Below are 20,380 nucleotides of genomic sequence, written 5' to 3'. Positions count from 1 at the left end.
TAACTATAGGCCCGACATCAAGCGTCAAGGATTTCGCAACGACCCGAGACAGACGGTCATTGTGGTGTTGTTGTCCATCGTTGGCATCCAACGCAAAATGGATGCATTCTGATGTCAACATGACCTGTGCGTTTTCTAAATAAGGAGAAAACCTCATGATCACAACATGAGCCGTTTCATATCAAATGCCTATGCAATAACCCCTCAGCCGAAATAGCAATGATTTAGGGACGTGTTGAAAAACAAAATACATTATGCACACAAAAAGTAATTTATCCATCGTTTTATTTCTGTTAAATAAATTAGAAGTACCAAAAAACATCTGAAAACAAGTTGAAAAGGTGTGCAAGATTAAGTAGCCTTTGCACTGTAACCTCACAGCCCATTGACAAAACCCATGAAGAGTAGAGGACACCACATAGAACAGCTGTCTTACCTAGAGTGAATCTTACCAGCAACGACTGAGGAAGCAAGGCTTGATATCTGAAATAATCCAATGTCATTTATATTTATATATATATATATATGCAACTTAGTTAATCATCAATAAAATCATTAGACTTCCAGTCTCCATTTGGCAAAACCTAGCCAAAACTGATGGGTTAAACGTAATATTTTTTTACTGGATTCAGTGCAACAAAGGAACCAAACACAGAGATGTTGAAGAAATGGAGGCTTAAGAACGTTAATACACATCTGGTAAAACAGGCTTAAAACGTGCTTCCTTAGTTACCGTGATTGTCTGCAGAGTGAGATATGGAAAGGTTTTCACATTGTTTTGAACACATCAAATATTCTGCTCATGTAGTGTGTGACAGAAACACCTCTTTCAAAACCAAACATTGGAAGGTGCAATTAGTGTAGGCCAATTTGACCAAAATGTTGACATTTTAAAGAGAATAGTAATCTTAAGCTGTTTAGGGGTAGCAACAGTCATAATGGACTGCATATGTGCTATATTATACATGTATGTATCGTTTTGTTTGTACTTGCACTCATAAAATAGAGAGCCACTTAAAAAGGACAAATGGCTGTTAAACATCCAGAATTGCACCTGACGTTGACACACGAGTGGAAAAGCTTTGGTACCGCAAGAGATCTCATCAACATTTGTAGGTCAGACAAAAACTAAAAAGAAATACGGTAAACTGAGACACAAAGACAACACCCAAGTACCACACATACCATATGACATTAAACTCCACTAGCGTGAGCGCAAACAGCAGATGATTCCACTTCCCAGGAGTCACAGCCAGGGACAGGATCACGACTATACAAACACACACACAACAGTTACATAGAGGAACAAAGCGGTGAGCCATAACTCCATATTGTTAGTGTACTGTACTGGCTTGACTTGCAAGCAACTTGCGATATTAATTATAAGGCTGACACTTGCAATGGACATAGAATAATATAAAACATTCACAACTTATAGACAAGATATAAACCAGAAGATAAAAAATAAAACTTGGATATAAAAATGCACACATCCATCTGATGACGTCCAAATTCTGTTGAAATTAGTGAGCGGAATTCTTGATTTAGGCTATGAAAGAATGAATGAGGTTTGATAATGCAAGAAAAATAAATAACAGTTATACAGTGGATATGCACAGTTGGGATTCGAACACAGGTCTGTATATCGCCACAAACCTATGACTCACTTGATGCGCTCCGTTATCCCATTTGACCATGATGCCTGGTAAGAGCTTTGTCATCTCAAGTTCATTAATTTTACCATATTCACAAGACACGGCTCAACTCCAGGCGGGACTTCCCAAAACCGGATCGACAACGTCCAGAGAAATAAAGAAGAGGGTGCCGGAGATCCTAGATGGCCATTTTCCAAACATAGACAAGTTTTGTTTTCTGTTGTGTTCTTAGTGTAATGGAGCCCGCATCCGCAAAGCATCACGCAGTAGACATCCCTCCTTACATTCATAAAGTTCGTCCAACAGAGATGGGGGAGGGTGGTAGGGGGGGGGGGGCAGGGTTTGGCATGAGCACCTACAATAAACAATGCAAGTGTAGAAGAAGAAGAAGAAGAAGAAGAAGAAGAAGAAACATTATCCCAGACTCCTCTAGGCAGGAGTCCTTTAGGTCAGCGAAAAGGGCATTAGTTATCGGTCCCGACCTTTCCAAACCTTCTTCTGCCGGACACCGCTGCCAAACTCCGAGATGAATACGAGGCAGAAAGAAAGGATGTCGGGGACCGGGATTCGAGCACAATGAGGTGCGGGACCAAACACATCATGGATGACGGTGGTGTTGCTTATGCTGTGTACTGTGGCCTCCCGTCCCACTCTTGACTCCTGAGAGGTGAGGCTACTCCTCGTCCCCACCCATGAGGAAGCCCAGGATGAAGTCGATGCCTCTCTGCCGCTCCTGGGGGGTCTGCCGTCCCACCATGTTGGGTGGGGGTCGTATGAGAAGGCTGGCGAAGAGGTTAGCTGAGGATGAAGTAACAGGAAACAGAGGATAGAGGGAATGTTTTAAATTTGTTTTGTTTTTTCCTTTTCATTTATGGAAATTCTCCTTAATCCTGACAGCCATCATTAAATCAAGTGCTCTGAAGAAATAAAAAAATTAAAATCAAATCTGATGTGTGGCTGTCACCGGCCTGTAATAAGTAGGGATGGAACGGTATGAAAATTAACCTCACGGTCATTGTGACCAAAATTATCTCGGTATTTTTAAATACCCAAAACATGCCCATACTTCAGACTTAGTCCCCTTAGAAGGTAGGGATGGGCAACGATGGTCGAATAGTCAGAGTCACGTAGAATATCGAATAATGATTGCGACTATCGTTATTTATTACACGTTGACGTGTCTAGTTCACCTTCATGCAGGCTGTGTTCAGTAAAACAAATTAATAAATAGCGATCTATTTTCGGTGCACGTAGGCCTATCTGCCTAAGCCCACGTTGAAATATTTTTGTTGTTGAACGTTGATGGCGCGGTAGGAGAAATAAACAGATTGATTTCATACAAATCATAAAAGCCTCTCCCTGTGTCATTGTGTGTGTGTGCATCCGAGGTGCGTGTGTGCGTGCGTTGGGGGGTTCTTGGTTGACCGATTTTCTAATATTATTCAAATACTTCTCAGCGAATAATGAATAGCATTTTTGCCAGAAATGCACATCCTATTAGGAGGCTGATGGATGTCTTGAGCGCTGTCGTCTCCTCCTTCCGCCAGGATTCCAACTTCAAGAAACTTAAAAACATTATGTTGTAGGCTACACAGTGCGCCTGCGCGGCAACTTCAGGAGATTCGGATGAAGCGCTGGGAAGGATTTGAGCACACGGTTTCCACACTGCGGGCGCGGTTATCCACCGAGATAAACTGGTCATTGTTATTGACAACATTTTTATCGGGGTTTACCGTTACATCCCTAGTAATAAACCTTTCCAATCCTTTAACTCGGCCCATATGAAATGATTGATTGGCCTACCTGTCTGTCTGTCTGTCTGTCTGTCTGTCTAGCTTTATGAGTGCACTCTATTGTGCACTTATTAACAAATTGCCTACCGTAGCTTGAGTATTAGGCAGGAAGCGATTACACAAGTGACCTGTTTGACATCCTACGAGTCATAAAACAAGAAACACGCGGACGTGTGTAAATATGCACATGCAATGACGCACGTCACTAGTTCACATTGTGTATGCATGCAAAAAAACAAAACAAGGGGTATGCATTTCCAGAGAGGCCCAGTTAAAGGTCCTGTTCTCCAAACATCCTGTTAGACAGGACGGTTAAACCACACTTCTTGACGACTGAGACGTACCTATAAGGCTGGCCGTCAGGTTGTTGGAGTGGGAATGCTTCAGCAGCTCCCTGAGGAACGCCATCAGGTAGCGGAACACATTGCGGTGAGCGCGGGGCAGCTGGGACACGAGCTGCCAATCAAAGAGGAAGGAGATTCAAGCATTAATGTATTTTGATTTGTTTTTCAGTTTTTATATGTAGTGGGTGGCCTATTGCTAGCTTTTTTTTTTATAAGGACTGTATATTACTATTCTTTATTTTGTTCAACATGACGCTTTGTCAATAACCAGTCATCCTACTTTATTGTTGATTCAAGTGTGGAAAACCGAGTAACAAAGTATAAAAAATTATTGCATTACATAATCCTCTGTCGGATAAGGCCAATTCTAACACTGTAACACTTTGGAGGAAGGCATGAGGCTTGAATTATAATAGGAATATGACCCAATGCATAACGTAAGCAGCAGTGGACAAGTAGGCGTTAAGTGACGAGGGAGGGAGTGAGGAAGTGAGGGGGGGATTGAGGCAGGGAGGGAGGCAGGGAGGCAGGCCAGGTACCTGTTTGCAGAGGGGAGGGAGGGAGGGAGGGAGGGAGGGAGGGAGGGAGGGAGGGAGGGAGGGAGGGAGGGAGGGAGGGAGGGTACCTGTTTGCAGAGGGGAGAGAGGGAGGGGGGGAGGGAGACCTGGTACCTGTTTGCAGAGGGGAGGGAGGGAGGGAGGGAGGGAGGGAGGGAGGGAGGGAGGGAGGGAGGGAGACCGGGTACCTGTTTTCAGAGGGGAGGGAGGCAGGGAGGGAGGGAGGGAGAGAGGGAGGGAGGGAGGGAGGGAGAGAGGGAGGGAGGGAGGGAGGGAGGGAGGGAGGGAGGCTGGGTACCTGTTTGCAGAGGGGAGGGAGGGAGGGAGGGAGGGAGGGAGGGAGGGAGAGAGGGAGGGAGGGAGGGAGGGAGGCTGGGTACCTGTTTGCAGAGGGGAGGGAGGGAGGGAGGGAGGGAGGGAGGGAGGGAGGGAAGGAGGGAGGGAGGCTGGGTACCTGTTTGCAGAGCCGGCTGTCATGGGAGCCCTCCAGGCAGCGCTGGTACAGCTCGTAACACACCACGGGCTCCGGCAGGGCCTCCAGGAAGATCAGCAGCGCCTCCGCCACCGAGTGGTTACAGCCGGCTGCACACGCAGTCAAGGACAACACATGTGTGTGCGTGCGTGTGTGCTTATCAAGAAAGTAAAGCAATTAGCCATGCATGTACTTAGCATTAAACATAATTCCACACGTTGTAGTTACACCAGTAGCATTATTGATAATAGAGTCGATGGTATGAAGTTGCATAGAAATAATGCAGAACAAGCCATACGGCACATTGGCACATCTGTAGAGGTGGAGCGTTTCAAGGCCATGCATCCTGTAGAGGTGGGCAAGGATACGAATGGCGTCGGGGATGCTGGTGTCCAGACAGTCGATGATGTTCTGCAGCTCTTCCTGTAGACCGGGGGTCTGAAAGAGGTCCTCCTGTACAAAGCCCAGAGAAGGAGAGTGAGTCAGAGTATATGAGGAAGGTATGGGTACTTTTTAACATCTCAAAAGTGTTGGCGTCACCAGCCGACCTGAAATACAGTATTACTGAAGCAAATCAAAAGCCAATTATCAAAATAAGCCAAATCTGGTGGTCCCCCTTAAGTATCCTGGTCGACCACTAGGTGGCAGTGGCCTGTAGGACGGGAACCTTGGATTGTGACATAGGGTAGTGGCCGGGGTAGTAGCTACAGGATCTGTACCCTGTACACCCTTTTGTCTGCGGTGCCATGGAGACCTTTTGGTGGCCCAAGAATCTGTTGTCTCCTTGTAACAACAGGGAACACCAGATGCGACACAGCAAACAAAACAACATACCCGAGCAACAACGCGCATTTTCAAAATTCAGACCATGACTATCCCTCTGAAAGGTTCTTCTCAGTGCTGACACAGGCCCCATTCAATCCATCCTCTTTTCTTATCTAGGAAATAGTTCCACAGAGGCGTCATCTTAGGACAAACACAGGTGTCACTCACAGCTTTAACTGTGGGACTGCTCCATGCAGAGCACGGTAAGTGTCTTCACTAGTTGTGTAGTACCTGTGCTCTGCGACATACAAGTATCAGACCCATAATTAGCCTTACGAGCGCCAGTTGTGATAAGTCTACTTTGACGGCTCTGCGAAAAGGGGTCTCGGAGGACATGTTTGGTATAAGCCGAGCCGTACATAACCTGAAGACGGAACAAAAATAATGTAATGTGAGTAAGTGTTTAGTGTCCAGCCATGTAGCATCCAGTACCCCTCCCTTTGCATAAGAGCGTATGGTCTGGTCCATAGTGTTACCTGTTGACAGGACTGGGTGAAGAGGCGGTTGACCAGGATCCACACCTCCTTGGGGATCTTCAGAGGCTTGTCCTCGTTGCCGGCTCCCTCCACCAGCAGGAAGTTCACCTTGGTCTGCTCCTGCTGGGACACGACACAGCAAGCCTTAGATAGGACACTCATGGGGAGGCAGAGGCAGTGACCACAACCACATGGGAAACAGCATACATTTGCCTCAAGTTAGGGGGAGTACGAAACGGATCCTATATTAGTTATTTTTTCTTTATGGTACATAAACGTTTTTGTTTTACCGTTTTGCCTACCTTTGCACTATTCAGAATTATTCCGCACTATTTATAATTGACTGTAAATACTACTTATTTTATTAAATTGTATCTATCTGATTTGCAACTTATGCAACGTGGGTCAGAGAGAAATGCAACTTCGATTTCTCTATTTTTCTTTCATATATTTTGGAATTGACAATAAAGCTGACTTTGACTAAATAAATTATACAAATATAAATATAGATTCAAACTGAAGTTATAGTTGAAGAAATAGTACGGATCATTCTATGAAACGGTAACTTCCTGGGGAAAATTTGATCCATGAGAATGAGTTTCTGAAATGCTTTAAATGCTCCAAAAAAAAAAAGCCTAGAACACTTGAGAGCTACTTGGGAACTAAAGAGAGAGAATGAATGGCAGTAGGGCCGCAGTTTTCCACAGAGGAAGCTGGAGGAAACTTGATTGGACAGCGGCATCCTGCACAAACAGTAGATAAAATATAAGCTTGAATAAAAAAAGAAAGTGCTGTTCTGCTCGAGATGGCATACACGTTGGGAAATGACTAAATGTGCATGTCTGGCAAAAGACAAGCAAGATTAGCAGTGGATTCATGATGAACGTTCAAGCTTCGCTGAACCTGGTCTAGGGATAATGAGCCTTTATCATGCGTGTAAGGAGGGCCCTTCAGAGAGAGAAGCCTGCTGTGAAATGAAAGTTGCTGCATGCGTGTGTGGATTTTTAATTTTAAGTGGACAGGTTGTACAATGTGGTAAAAGGACCAGATTTGATTGGATGGGACACTGATTCGTACTTAGTTCGCTGTGGTGCTTTTGCTCTAGCTTTCTTTTGTACACCACACATGCACACATTTGATATGGTGGTGTATGCATAGGACTAACACCAATTTTAACGAGGTGGATGCAATAGATATGCACTCATTCACACAAGCTGAACAAGCAACATTTCGAATTGACGTTGAAAGCAGTTTTGAAACTGCAACTGTAAAAAAATCCAAATACTAATATATCCTTTAAAAGAATCGAAAAATTCTACATTCAAATTTGAAATAAGCCCAAAAAGTTCAGAATCAGGGGCCCATCTAAAGGAAATCCATGAGTCTATCAGGGGACGGCTGTCTCGGTCCGGCTGCCCAGCGTTAGGTTACCTTCTCAGTGAAGGTGTCTTCTCCCTGACCCCGCAGACCGTCAGGGAAGAGGTGGGAAAGAAGGGCGGAGGCGACGCAAAACGGAATGAAGAGGATAGAGAAACAAAAGCACCAGAGGTAAGATAGAACAAAAAAAACAAACAATAGAAAATCAGAAAGTAATCGATATTCAAGGAGAGCAGCATGCAAATTGGAATATAAATCATGTCCGCAAATACACCCATCCAGCCGGATGAACGATCGATGGAAATGGTCGGCCCACGGAAGTACAGCCCCAAGCAAAGTCATAGAAAACCAAACAAGTAAAACAGAACAGACAACAGTAACGGTAGAGACTCGTTCACACAGGAAACTAGCTGTGAGACTTCTCCCTGCTGCTAAATGTTCCTATATATACACACATGTGCTACTACTTCCCCATTCCTCTTGCCATTCTCAGTATGTTAAAGAATGCAGCTGCCATGTTTATTTCCACTCACGCTTTCTAAATATAGACCCAGTGTGTGAGCGAGGTCGCCACCCAGGAGAGGGAAGGCGCCGCTGCTCGGGTATCAGCTAGGAACCCGGGTACAGGCTCACCAAGAGGAGCCATCCGATCGCACGGGAAGCAACCAGAGCTCGCCATCACACCCGCTATTTAGACATCCGAACCCCCCCCCCCATCCCGCTTCATTCACTGTAGAAGCGACAGTGCTTTTATGTGGTCGAGAGCATTTTGTCAAAAACCGCTTAAGGTTACACAGACGTCATAACGCCGAGACGCCAGCCCCTCTCCCTCGGTCGCCGGCGCCCTCACCAGGTCGATGAGCTGGCTGACGGGGATCTCCCGGATGGGCTTCTTCATGCGGCAGAGGGAGTCCAGCGAGGTGCCGAAGCAGCTGGGCAGGTAGTTCCCCGAGATGGTGATGAAGAAGTCCTTGCCGCGGTCCAGGTGGAGCACCAGGATGTCGTCGATGGAGTCCCCGCCAGAGTTGAGCAGCGTGACCGAGTCCTTGCTGACGTACACCTCCAGGTAGATCTCCAGGTTCTCACCTGGGGAGCGTAGGGGGGCATTGTGGGATGGCTCGCTTTGAAGAGGGAATGTGGTGACGACAACGCAAGGCGCCGGGAAACAGCCGCTCGGGATTGGCCTCGTTTCTGAATTGAGGTCTTATCGTGTGTAGAACATCAGGATTTAAAATCAGTGGGTAAGACAAGAGGCTGAAGATAAAATATAGAATACTCAAGCAATAAGATTGATAGATGTGAATGTTAACCTGTTATTCACACTTTTATACCTCACATATGCCTACAAAACGCAGCAGAGCATGCGAGCAAGAGGAGGACAAAGCGAAGGCTTGACGGGATCCGGGAATAAGTTGACCCGCCAAGCAGACTCACTGGGCTCCAGGAAGCCGTCGCTGGGCTCGGCCCGCAGCCAGTTCTTGCAGTATTGCGTGTCGTTGAGTTTGGGGATGAAGGCGAAGTGACAGGGGACCTGGCCGTCGTTGGTGATCACGAAGCGCTCCCTCTGGAGCCGACGGAACTTCACGTTCTCAAACTTAAACTAATGAGAGGAGAGACAGGGGATGGGGAAGAGAGGAACCAGGAGGAAGAGGAAGAGAGGAACCAGGAGGATGAGGAAGAGAGGAAACAGGAGGATGAGGAAGAGAGGAAACAGGAGGGTGAGGAAGAGAGGAAACAGGAGGGTGAGGAAGAGAGGAAACAAGAGGATGAGGAAGAGAGGAAAGAGGAAGATGAGGAAGAGAGGAAACAAGAGGATGAGGAAGAGAGGAAAGAGGAAGATAAGGAGGAGAGGAGACAAGAGGACGAGGAAGAAAGGAAACAAGAGGAAGAGGAAGAGAGGAAACAGGAGGAAGAGGAGGAGAGAGAGACCTTGTTAGAGACCAACCATGTGTAACTCATTCCCTGAGAGGGATTAAACACAAACAGCGGTTCACAGTGATAAGTTATCATACAATTATAATAATAATAACTGAAGAGTGACTCATGTCATCGTTAACACTGTTGGTAAAACTGACGTTAAATATCTCCGGAGGACATGAGGTATATATCTGTTGAGGATATGAGATACGTGTTCTGTGTTCTTCTTACGTCGGTCATGGAGAGAGACAGCGATGGGAGGAAGTCGTTCTCCATTCTGTCCATCTTGCGAACGATCTCCTCAAAGACTTTCTTGTGACGCGGCGCATTCACCACTTTCACCTTTTGGACACAAGTCACACACAGGTCAGACGGAGACATGTTGGTGATGGTTAGAGCCAGTGTGACATATCTACCAACCTATACAATATCAATCAAAATGTAAGGGCATTTAAGGTGGTATTTAAAGTTATCTAATGGCTGCCACGCCAAATGAAGAAGTTAGATCTTGATGTAGTCCTCTTCTTTGCTCCTGGCTGGCTCACCAAATGAAGTAATTGGATTATTCAAATCCGGGTGCAAGTCTTTTTTCCCAAATAGACCACAGAGCCAAGACGCAACGTTCAACCCTACACTTGCGGGCCACCACAGGGTACCCAAACAACAGGTCATCCAAACACCACGACAAGGGCAGGGCTATCGGATACCCTTCCAATCATTAGTCGTTTTCTCAGTCATTCAAACAAAAGGTTCTAACCCTGTTCCTGATTGGGCTACCGCAATACAAAACAGGCCAATCACAAACAGCCGACACCCTTTCTTGGTTTAACAACTGGCGGGTTGTGATACCTGGGTAAGATTCGCATCCATTCTATGTTAATCCCAGTAGCTCTATGGATCAATACCCTTAAGAACAATAGGGGGTTAGAGACAGGTACGGCAGGGAGGAGGATGAGAACGGGATGAAGACGAAACATATTTACAGTTTGATCAAAAAACACTGGGGGTCAGAGACAGGGGGTCTGGCAGGGAGGGGAGTGAGGGCAGGTGGCAAAGGTGTCATCATATTAACCTTATGATAAGCTCATAGTGGTGGTCAGGGACAGAGCTGTGGCAGGGAGCGGGGCGAAACCAGAGAAGGCTCGGAGAGGATGAGTCGGTTGCCGACGCTGCCTTACCCCTATGCTGAAGAGCGCGCTGACGGGCTTGTGGTCGCTGGTCTTCAGCTTCATGTGGCTGCGGTATTGGAGCTGCTCGACTCCCTTCCCCCTCCATAGGATGCGGTCACACCAGGCAGGCACCCGGCACTTCCCACTGCAGAGACACAGCAAGGCAGCTCAGGACCTTTCTACACATGCACCCGCTGAGACAGGGTCATCCGCTGCAGTTTACCACACTCAACCTCACCCTGGTGGATCGTTATTCTTCTGATCATTGTTCGTGTTTTTCTGTCTCTGTTCTATGCATTATTGGGGCTAAGTTGCTAGGATATCCTGTGTGTCTGTTGGTGGCTTTCCGTCTACCCCAGGCCAAGATTTCATAAAACACTCAATGCTGCATGATACTCAACGTTCTTCATCGACACCCCCGGCCCCACTTTGAAAGTGCTTTGCTCTTTCATGGAACGGGACAAATAACGGTGTGGATACAAGCATCTCTTAACCGAGAGGACCTACAGTATGTGATCTTCTTACCTGGAGTCCCATTGATCCGTTTTGGCATCATACTTGTAGGTGGGGATGAAGTTAATCTCTCCCTCCATGAAATCGGTGAAGGCATGGTTGTTCTGCCTCTGGAAGTTGAGCTGTAACGGGACAGCGTTTCAACAGGGTTCAACAGCAGAGAGGGAAACTTCTTCATATTAGTCAAAACAATCGAAATAAAATATTACGAGAAAAGAGAAGGAACCTGAGGAACCCTGGACCACTTCTGCTTTGTTTTCATGTTTACCCAATAAGTAGTATTGCCGTCACATTGTGTGAGCGTGCGTGTCTTTTAGTGACCACCCTCCCCGGAAACAAGCATTGAGAGACTCAGGGGTCAAGGGTTACCTGATCATGTTTCTGGAGCTTCTTCAGCTCGTTGCGAATGATGAGCTGTTTGACTTCAGCGGCGTCGTTCAGAGTAAGCCGGTAGTTCAAGTCCCCGAGCCAGATGACCACACTGCGAAAGAGACACACACAGCCTTTCTTACAACGCTCTTTCAGGACTGTCTCTCCCTGTAATATCCCCACAATTGGACGGACAATAATAAAAATGACAGTCGTATATCAGCATAAGAAAATAAATGTTATCATTTTATACCGATTTCTTTATTGTTTCTGTGCACAAAAAGTAAAAAACTACACATTTGAAGGAAGTAAAAAGCCCTTTCTGAGCTTTGTCTTGATTTAGAATTCTCCTGCTTCCCCGCCTTGGTTTGGTTAATAACAAGCATAATTTGCATAATTTAAAGTACATAAAACTAGCGATAAAACGGAAAGCCCAAAAACGTTTTCATTCATCAAAATGAGCCCAGGTTCAGGGTCCGGACTCACTCATGCTTGACGATGCTGAGCGGCGGGTAATCCAGCAGGTGAAAGGTCATGCGGGCACAGATGTCCTTGTAGTCCTGGTTGCGGCGCTCAATGTCCTCCACGTGCGCGGCGAGGTGGGAGTTGACGAAGCAGAAGCTGGTGTTGTGGAACACAAACCTCACCGCTACACCTCCTTTGTTCCCCTGAGAGAGAGAGGGACAGAGACATTCAGTTGTATGTAACCCTGTGGTTACATTGGCAACAAAGCAGCATTACGACATCTTCATTCCAGCAATGCGACATAGTCTCGATGGGGTGCAAGAGGACTCTACCATTTTGCCCATGATGCCTGTCCCGACATGCTCGGCCGCTACATCCTTAATTTGATTCTTGTGCTTCTTGTTGACGAAGACTACCAGCATCATCCCCACGAGGCGCACGATCCGGACCTGAATGCACACAGAAACAAGGATAAGTTCTGTATTTCTGCCCATGGAACCTCATGCTAAACAGGAGAAAAACATCATCCAGCCAATCTACCAGAACCCTGAGCAACCAAAGTTCTGTAGTCATTTGGAACTATTTTTTTATTTACATATTTTCTATTCAGCTATACACATTAAAGACTCTGATCGACTTTATTTTAATAAACAAAATTTTAAATATTCTCCACTTTGTGAGAGAAAATCAACAAAAATCAAGTGGATTCATCAACTGATCACATGTTTAAACAAAAGCCAGACTATTGTAGAACCGTGCTTCCACGCCTCTCCGGTGGTCAACTCTGGCCCCGACTCACCCTTTCATACTTGGCGTCGGGATGAAGGTTCCTCTCCACAGCGTCTGCCCACAGGTGCTCCTTGGACGAGTCCAAGTAGAAGAAAGCCTCAGTGCTCAGATCAAGCTCCTGGAAACTAAAGCACACAAAGAGCAGCCAACAACAGTGTCAGCCCTGTGCAGGGAGTGGGCTGTAGTATGTAAAACCAGCTGTTATTATGCAAGTAAGATCTGCTTTAATTTAAGCGAAAACATTACAAAAAGACGCTGAAAACGATGACTAACAAGTTGGGACAACTTCTATGTTTTTAAGCATGCAAAGTGAACTTTTAATTAAAAACAAAAAAAAACAGCAATAAAATAATATTGTTCAAGGTGCTGGTTCTTAGCTGAAGCCATGTGACTGACCCGAGGGCGTAGACGTCTGGGGGTTCTGTATCGCAACAGAGCCAGCTCTCTAGGCTGCTGTCCGGGGACTGGCCGTTCACATTCCAAGTACCGGTGAAGAACCTTGGGGGTGGGAGAAAGGCCCACCAGTTAGGATCCAGGAGGAACGCGGTCATGAAGGAAAACACTCAGTGTGAATCAGGACCATTTTCAATGTAGACATTGGACAATTGCTGCCCCTACCAAAGCAGGTAGGGGCCAGGGCATCTCGCTCAGGGATGACTACAGGTAGACTGCAGCCATCAGTGTTCGAACCCAGAACCTTCCCGGTCAAACAACATAATTACTGCGCTATCCTTCAATAAATCAAACTACTTTAATGAAGCTAGTGCAATTCATTTTTTCGTGATTGCAGAAGGGCATAGACCAACACATTGTCCCTCTCGTTTTTCCTCACTTGTAGTTCTTGATGTCCACGTACTCCTTCTCCTTCTTGCTCAGGCAGTGTTTGATGAGGTACTCTCTCTGGCCCGCCTGGCTGGAGATCATGGCCTGCCGCATGGTGTTGGTGCTGGTGGGGCTGTTGTTCCACGATGGGGACCTTTCCAGACGCTCAAATCTGTAGGAATAGGAGAAAGCCACAATGCATTTTCCGCATCCCTACAAAGCTAAACCTCAAACCCCAAAAAGCCCAGATTATGAATAAAGAAATGCATCACTGCCGACTCTCTTCTTCACCAAAAAAAATACCAAAATAATAATATTACAAACCAATTACAAAGGGAGATAGAAATAAACTAGAGCTGTCAGTTAAACGCGTTATTAACGGTGTTAACGCAAATCAAATTTAACGGCGTTAAAAATTTTATCGCGCGATTAACGTAATTTTTTTATTAAAAAAAAAAAATAAAAAAAAAATTTTTTGGCTCAAAACAAAGAAGCAGTAGCCTGACTGCTATGTTCAAATGACATTTGTTCAAAGCAGTCGTTTATTTGCACTATAGGCTCTTTTTTTGTATCGTCCTGTTTTGATCAGTATATGCCAATGTTGTTATCAATAGAAAATCATTTGCACAAGACAAGCCGATGCACTTCATCATGTTGATAAGAGAATTAAAATGAGAAGAATTATGGGACAAAAAAATCAAGGGATATTTAGCATAGAAAAAGAATTTGCGATTAATCGCGATTAATAATAGTTAACTATGACATTAATGCGATTAATCACGATTAAATATTTTAATCGCTTGACAGCTCTAAAATAAACACATTGATCAAAGAACTGGCGTTTGTCAAAACTCGTGTGGTGACATTTACGGACGACAAACCGCCACTACCATTTGTAAGCGCCCTTCACTAATACCGTCGTCTCCCCCTCCTCCATCACCACCTAAGGCCCAATCCCATTTCTACCCCTTCCCCCTCCCCCTTGTTTTGAAGGGGTAAGGGGTAAGGGGTAAGGGGTAAGGGTAAGGGGTAGAAATGGGATTGGGCCATTTCTACCCCTTACCCCTTCCCCTTCCCCCTTCAAAACAAGGGGGAGGCGTAAGGGGTAGAAATGGGATCGGGCCTACGAGTCGACAAAGGTCAGCGAGGGAAAAGGCCTTTCTATTCCATGTTAATTAAACGCTAGCAAATCAAAACGACGTTGGTGGTGGTGGTGAACAGAACCCTCCGTTTGTCTCGACACCGCCCGGATCCACACTCACTCTGGCTTGGCGGGCGTGATGAAGGTGTTGCTGTTGCCCTGCCCGGAGGACGCTCTGTCCTTGGGCAGCGGAGCCGGTGGCGGGGGTGGCAGAGGGGTGGAGGGGGCCACGGAGGCCTTCCTGGGCGGGAGCGGGGGAACGGGGGGAGGCTCTCGGGAGGCGACCAGGCGGTTCTGTTGGTTCTTCTTGTCCTCCACCTTGAGCGAGTGGTTGTGGCTCTGCTCCACCTTGAGGGCGCGGTTGAAGGTGTCCTCAAAGCCAAAGTCCGACGCCAGGGACTGAGCGACGTTCCGTCCACCGCCTAAGGGAGGGATCGGTCACACGCAGGTTAATAATTACTGATTGTAATTCTTTTACAGGGCAAGTATATTACTACAGCACCGTTCAGACACAAGGCCAGTCAGTGTTTTATAACACAAGAAATCCCATTTAAAAAGAGTAAAGAGATAAGAATTTGAAGTGAATTTAAAAAAGGAGGGAAGTAGAATACTAGTGCAGAAACAAAATGTGGGCGAAACCAGATATAAAAAAAAGGTAACTGCAAGATAAAAGTTTGAGCCCACCTTTGTGAGTTTCTGAATGACAATAATTATTTTCCGCAACCAGAGTATAACCTGTTCTGTGATTCCACAAAATGCAATTTCAATATTAATCAATGCACGTTATACCATGTCCAGCCGGGTTGGCTAAAGTGCTGTGGTTGATGATGCTGGGCGCGGGGGCACTGGGAGCACCGGTGGGTATCGTGGGAGGGTTTGCCCCAGGAAGAGTTGAGGTAGCGGGTCTGTTGGCTCTCTGCGGTGGGATGGGAGCGGGACCCTTGCTGGGTGGAGGAGTGTGGGGCTCCATTGCTGTGGATGTCCTTGAGGCTTTGGAGTCAACTAAGAGGAATGTTGTAGAAGGAAAAAGAAATGAATGCAAAACAGGAAATTAATACAATGATGACAGACAATAGTGTGTGTGTGTGTGTGTGTGTGTGTGTGTGTGTGTGTGTGTGTGTGTGTGTGTGTGTGTGTGTGTGTGTGTGTGTGTGTGTGTGTGTGTGTGTGTGTGTGTGTGTGTGTGTGTGTGTGTGCGCGCGCGCATTAATGCTACTGTAACACTTTCCACCACGGTTCACGTCTTCTTAATGCCCACGCAGAGATAGATAACGGCTGGGCTAGAATAACAATGTTTTTGCAGCAGGAACACCCGCCCCAAGGGATAGCCAAAAAGTAGATCCCTGCTTAGTACTAACAGAAGCCCAACACAGCTGTGTCTCAAAACACATGGTTTACTCAGTACAATGCGTCTTTAAATCATTAACCAGCGAGTCAAAGCATATGGCAGCACTTGCGTTGCAGCCAGGCAAACAGGTTTCAATTATGTCCGAAGGGTAGTTTTATAGTTGGTCACAGGAATATCTCCAAGAAAGGCTATAAGCTGCACCATGCAGCCCCAGGGTAAATCTCTGGTTACAGCTCTGGGTCGTGGTTTCATTGTCTGATGGTTATCTTGCTGATCTAACTACCTCCTTTCCACTGCAGTTGCACTTTTGAATCATGGCTCTCAATAAGGAAATACGATCAAATAAATAAATTCAGTGCAGTACCACCAAGGTGCTTCTCGACGCGGGTGAGATAAGATATTTTCTTAATGACGAGCATTGGCGTGGCCGTCGCCGTTACAGCCTGCTTTCCCCGTGCAGACGGCCGGAGAAAATCTGTCTCGGCAGCGTCGGTGAGCGACAAGGACATATAGGAAATCAGTGGGCCGGTGTAATCCACCCTTTCCCTGCGGATGAATATTAGATGAACCGGCTGAATAATAAATGCCAGCGGTGCGACGGAGCTTGGCGCTGGTGGCAGCGGGCCTTACCGTGTTCCTTTGCGCTCTTCACCTGGGTAAAGAACGTGCGAGTGCGCTCATCGTTCTGGAGCTCCAGCAGCAGCTCTGGGGCCCTGTCCCCTCGCACACGTAACCTACGGTAGCCTTGGTGAGCGACAGGCGGAAACACACACACACACACACACACACACACACACACACACACACACACACACACACACACACACACACACACACACACACACACACACACACACACACACACACACACACACACACACACACACACACACACACACACAGTTCCGGTGGTTGTCAGCTGAAGACTGAGCAAGTACATTGCACATATCCCTCCCCCGCAACGTGATTTAAAGGAAGACATGTTCAGCATGCACAATATTTGCCCTATTACTTTACTACTCATTAAGGTAGCATACATTACATTCAGTTTGAACTACCTCAGGTCTCCATTTTAAAACAGATATCAATGAAGAACTTACTATCTCCGGGAAAGTCAATGAGAAGAGCCTCTTCAGCCTCTGGAATTACACAGGGGGAGAGAGAGGGAGAGAGAGGGAGAGAGAAATAAGATGAAAGCGAGGTAGGCAGTGCAAAGGTCTGTGGTTGGAGTGCACTATAGGGCTAGAACTCAATCCAATAGGCTCCAGACGTTTAATGTTGACGCTTGAATGTTGCCTGAAGGCAACATCTTCCCTTTGCTTACTACAGCACTAGCCCCACAACCAATAGTCTCACAGTGAGGCATGCATGAACATAACAAAACATCTTGCAAATAAAATGCATTCCGTAATAAGAAAGATTTAGAATCAGCGAAAATGTCAACTTATTACACATTTAAAATGATTACGAGAGGAAATGTGCCTACTTACCCTGAACTATTTGGAAGTTAGCATTGATGGGTATAGATAACTGAGGAACAGGACACGACACGACCGCGTCAGGGCAGGCCAAAACACCCAGTCTACATGAGAACAGATTGTTACCCAACTATCCATGCATCTCATACTGTAAATGTTACATTAGATTAAATATCAGCCTCAGTGTTATTAAAGTTAATGGTTCCATAATTTTCCATTCATGAACACAAAGATAAGAGAGCAGATACAGCATGCAATTATATTAGAAGCACATGCTGATGTTTGATGCCACCTCGAAATGATGATGTGTGAAAAGAAAAACTAAAAGAAATGGTGCAAAAACATGCATATAAAATCATGTTCTGTTAATTAGTAATAGAGAAACGTACATGTGGGGATATTAAGGGAACCTAACAATGAGCCACTTTAAACCTAAATTAATGTTGGTTAATGAGGGGCCGGATCATCATTAACAAGATCTAACAATGGCTTTGTTGCTGGCCAGCCGCCAGAAGCAAATTATGTAGCCCAACCGGACCACAGCTCCTTCCGTTCTACTTCAGTCAGCATGAGCTCTGTTGAGTGTCGGAAATATGACTCAACCGTGACCAAATTAACACGGACAGACTTCCACAGAACTGGTGGTAACAATTGTGTTTGCTGATGGTGCACATTACTGAAAACTACGGTTGGTTATAATATATTTTGAAAATAATAATAAGTAATAATTGTTTTATTGATATAGCATTCTCATCAGGACACACACATGACACTTTGGGTGCATGTGGGGGACACTGAACAAGAAGAGACTAAAGTAACATATATATCCATAATCTAAATGTGAAATGAGACATCTTCTATGTTGCCCATGCTTCCGCTGTTATTTTACTGTGACAGGGGAGTAGATTCAAATGCTTGGATTTAACACAATAAGCCAAGCACAAAGCCTGTATGCTCACATAAGTCTTATTACACTATCAGACCATGTAGTGGAGTTTGGGATAGCCTCACTGGAGTGCTTTATTGCACTAAGGCTTCTTAGTAGCACAGGCCACAGTGTGCAACATAGTTAAAACAAAACATGCATTGTGTTGCACTGTGTGTTTAACCCAGAAGTCCTGCTTAAGACTGCATTGTCACATGAGCGAAATACTCTGACCAGGAAACTCTGACACAAGTTTGCATCAAAAACTCAGCTAGATTAGAAAGTGCCCGTCAGTCTTAAGTTATGCAATCATATTGTTTGAATATCGGGCTGACAGGATACCCTTTGATACAGGATGACCACGTCAGTATTCACATAAATGCCTCTCGATAAACTAGAAATTATTTCTGTCATTGTGTAGGGCCTTTGTTATAAGCACCCGAGATCATTCTGGTCAGACACAAATACTAAAAGGAGAACCCTATGCAATGTACAAGGATATATTTAACATCACAACAGGTAGTTCACGGTATATCCAAACCAAAATTATGTCATGATGCCGAAGAGAATCTGGCTAAACAGTTGTCAACTCTGAAGCTTGGACCTGTTAATAACAACTATTTTATTGATCTACTCTGAAGAGTCACTGCTGCAACTGATACTTACATAAAGTCTCCAGAGCGCTCAATCAGCGACAGTAGCCTAGGCTCCTTCAGGCCAGACCTCAGCTCCTGACCTCTTACGGTGTGAGCATCTCCATCAAGGAACCATCATCACAGATAGGAGACCGATGTTTGTACAGCTTTACGAGTAGATTACTCTTTAAAGTGACTGACCAGATACTGTCTGTCACCATCCCTGAACACATAATTGGCCTTACACGTACGTTTAAAGTTGGTGGCTATGTCGGTGAATGAAACAGACGATGATGTTAAATATACAAAGGCATTCAAATGGTACCTATATCAATCAAATGAAATCGTTAGCACAATGAAAAGTAAGAGGTTAATAGCACATGCATCGCCATGGAGAGAACCTTGCTATTCCTCGAATTCAAGCAGGCTTCCTGCATTACTAAATCACTTATTAAATAATATCTGACCACCATAATAACGTGCAAGCTAAAGGAGGAACTTCTGCATGCAAAAACATCGCCTTTCCCCTTACAAGTTACACTAAATCAACGTAGCAATTCGTACCCTATTCATTGGGAAATTGTTATTCAAACAATGGTAATCGATCACACATCATATATGGATTCACTGCATACAACACTGATTGGTTTGGAAGCAATGTTTCGGTCAAGCTAAGAGCTAACGTTAGCCATAAAGCTAAAGCAGAAACACACAGTCCGAGGGCTCACGCGAGTCAAACCAGAAAAGGATATTGCCAAGCATGTCTCGTCGGACAATCCAAATGTTGACGACGAATCCATTCTTACCGATTTGAGCTTAATTGTAGGTAACCATTAGCGATGTTGCTGATGTTTGATACTGACGTTAGAAAGTTAAATCCCCACCCCTCTGCCAGGCGGCCTTCCGGGGGTGACAGTTGTCTTAGGTATGCTTGCTGATGATTAACTTGACTGAGAGGATGATCCTGAGTTCTAACGTTATCCCGGTCTACCGGAGAGCAATTTCCGGTCTTCCAGTCTTCCTATGAGCGGTGTACGCCAGTTATCAGCAACTTTCCAAGGAGCGAGAAGAATAAGAACATGGCAAGAATAAAAACGACAAGGATAAGACTAACAACCTCTCCCTCGCTTCTCGCCGCTAAACACAATTGAAAGTCCCGCCCCCTCTCTCGCCTTCGTGGTACGAGGACGCCTGGGAACGAGAGGTCCCCTCTGTCTAAACTTAGCCAGAGGCTGCGGTTGACTGGGCTCGAATACATTAAACAAAATTATTACACAGGTCTTCTCAATGCGTGGAATGCTCCGTTCACT

General features: G+C 45.6%; 1 protein-coding gene across 5 annotated transcripts; it reads right to left on the bottom strand.

The window, feature by feature from the left end:
• Window positions 1-267: 267 nt before the first annotated feature.
• Window positions 268-20,209, bottom strand: ocrl (OCRL inositol polyphosphate-5-phosphatase). 5 transcript variants are annotated; one of them, XM_030368150.1, is made up of 24 exons: window positions 19,823-20,209; window positions 19,102-19,181; window positions 17,523-17,614; window positions 17,133-17,171; window positions 16,663-16,776; window positions 15,474-15,686; window positions 14,806-15,106; window positions 13,554-13,715; window positions 13,118-13,219; window positions 12,732-12,846; window positions 12,265-12,381; window positions 11,954-12,135; window positions 11,468-11,579; window positions 11,111-11,220; window positions 10,595-10,730; window positions 9,648-9,758; window positions 8,934-9,099; window positions 8,350-8,585; window positions 7,554-7,577; window positions 6,123-6,245; window positions 5,190-5,274; window positions 4,804-4,931; window positions 3,793-3,904; window positions 268-2,453 (listed from the first exon to the last, which is right to left on the bottom strand). In XM_030368150.1, the coding sequence occupies exons 1-24, from the start codon at window positions 19,868-19,870 to the stop codon at window positions 2,329-2,331; spliced, it is 3,033 nt and encodes a 1,010-aa protein (XP_030224010.1). In that variant the 5' UTR covers window positions 19,871-20,209; the 3' UTR covers window positions 268-2,328. The 5 variants fall into 5 exon arrangements, with proteins under 5 accessions (XP_030224010.1, XP_030224011.1, XP_030224013.1 ...); XM_030368151.1 differs by having other exon boundaries at window positions 6,123-6,242; XM_030368153.1 differs by lacking the exon at window positions 7,554-7,577 and having other exon boundaries at window positions 6,123-6,242.
• Window positions 20,210-20,380: the final 171 nt, after the last annotated feature.

This window comes from Gadus morhua, chromosome 10 (assembly GCF_902167405.1).
Source record: "Gadus morhua chromosome 10, gadMor3.0, whole genome shotgun sequence".
NCBI lineage: Eukaryota > Metazoa > Chordata > Actinopteri > Gadiformes > Gadidae > Gadus > Gadus morhua.
This window is presented reverse-complemented; position numbering and strand designations above follow the sequence as displayed.

Excerpts from the sequence above, each read along its gene's own strand:
- ocrl (XM_030368150.1), bottom strand. The coding sequence starts at position 19,870 with ATGGATTCGTCGTCAACATTTGGATTGTCCGACGAGACATGCTTGGCA. Across the intron at positions 9,759-10,594 it reads GCGCGCTCTTCAGCATAGGG|GTGAAAGTGGTGAATGCGCC; the intron begins GTAAGGCAGCGT and ends TGTGTCCAAAAG. Across the intron at positions 9,100-9,647 it reads TGTCTCTCTCCATGACCGAC|TTTAAGTTTGAGAACGTGAA; the intron begins GTAAGAAGAACA and ends TCCTCTCATTAG.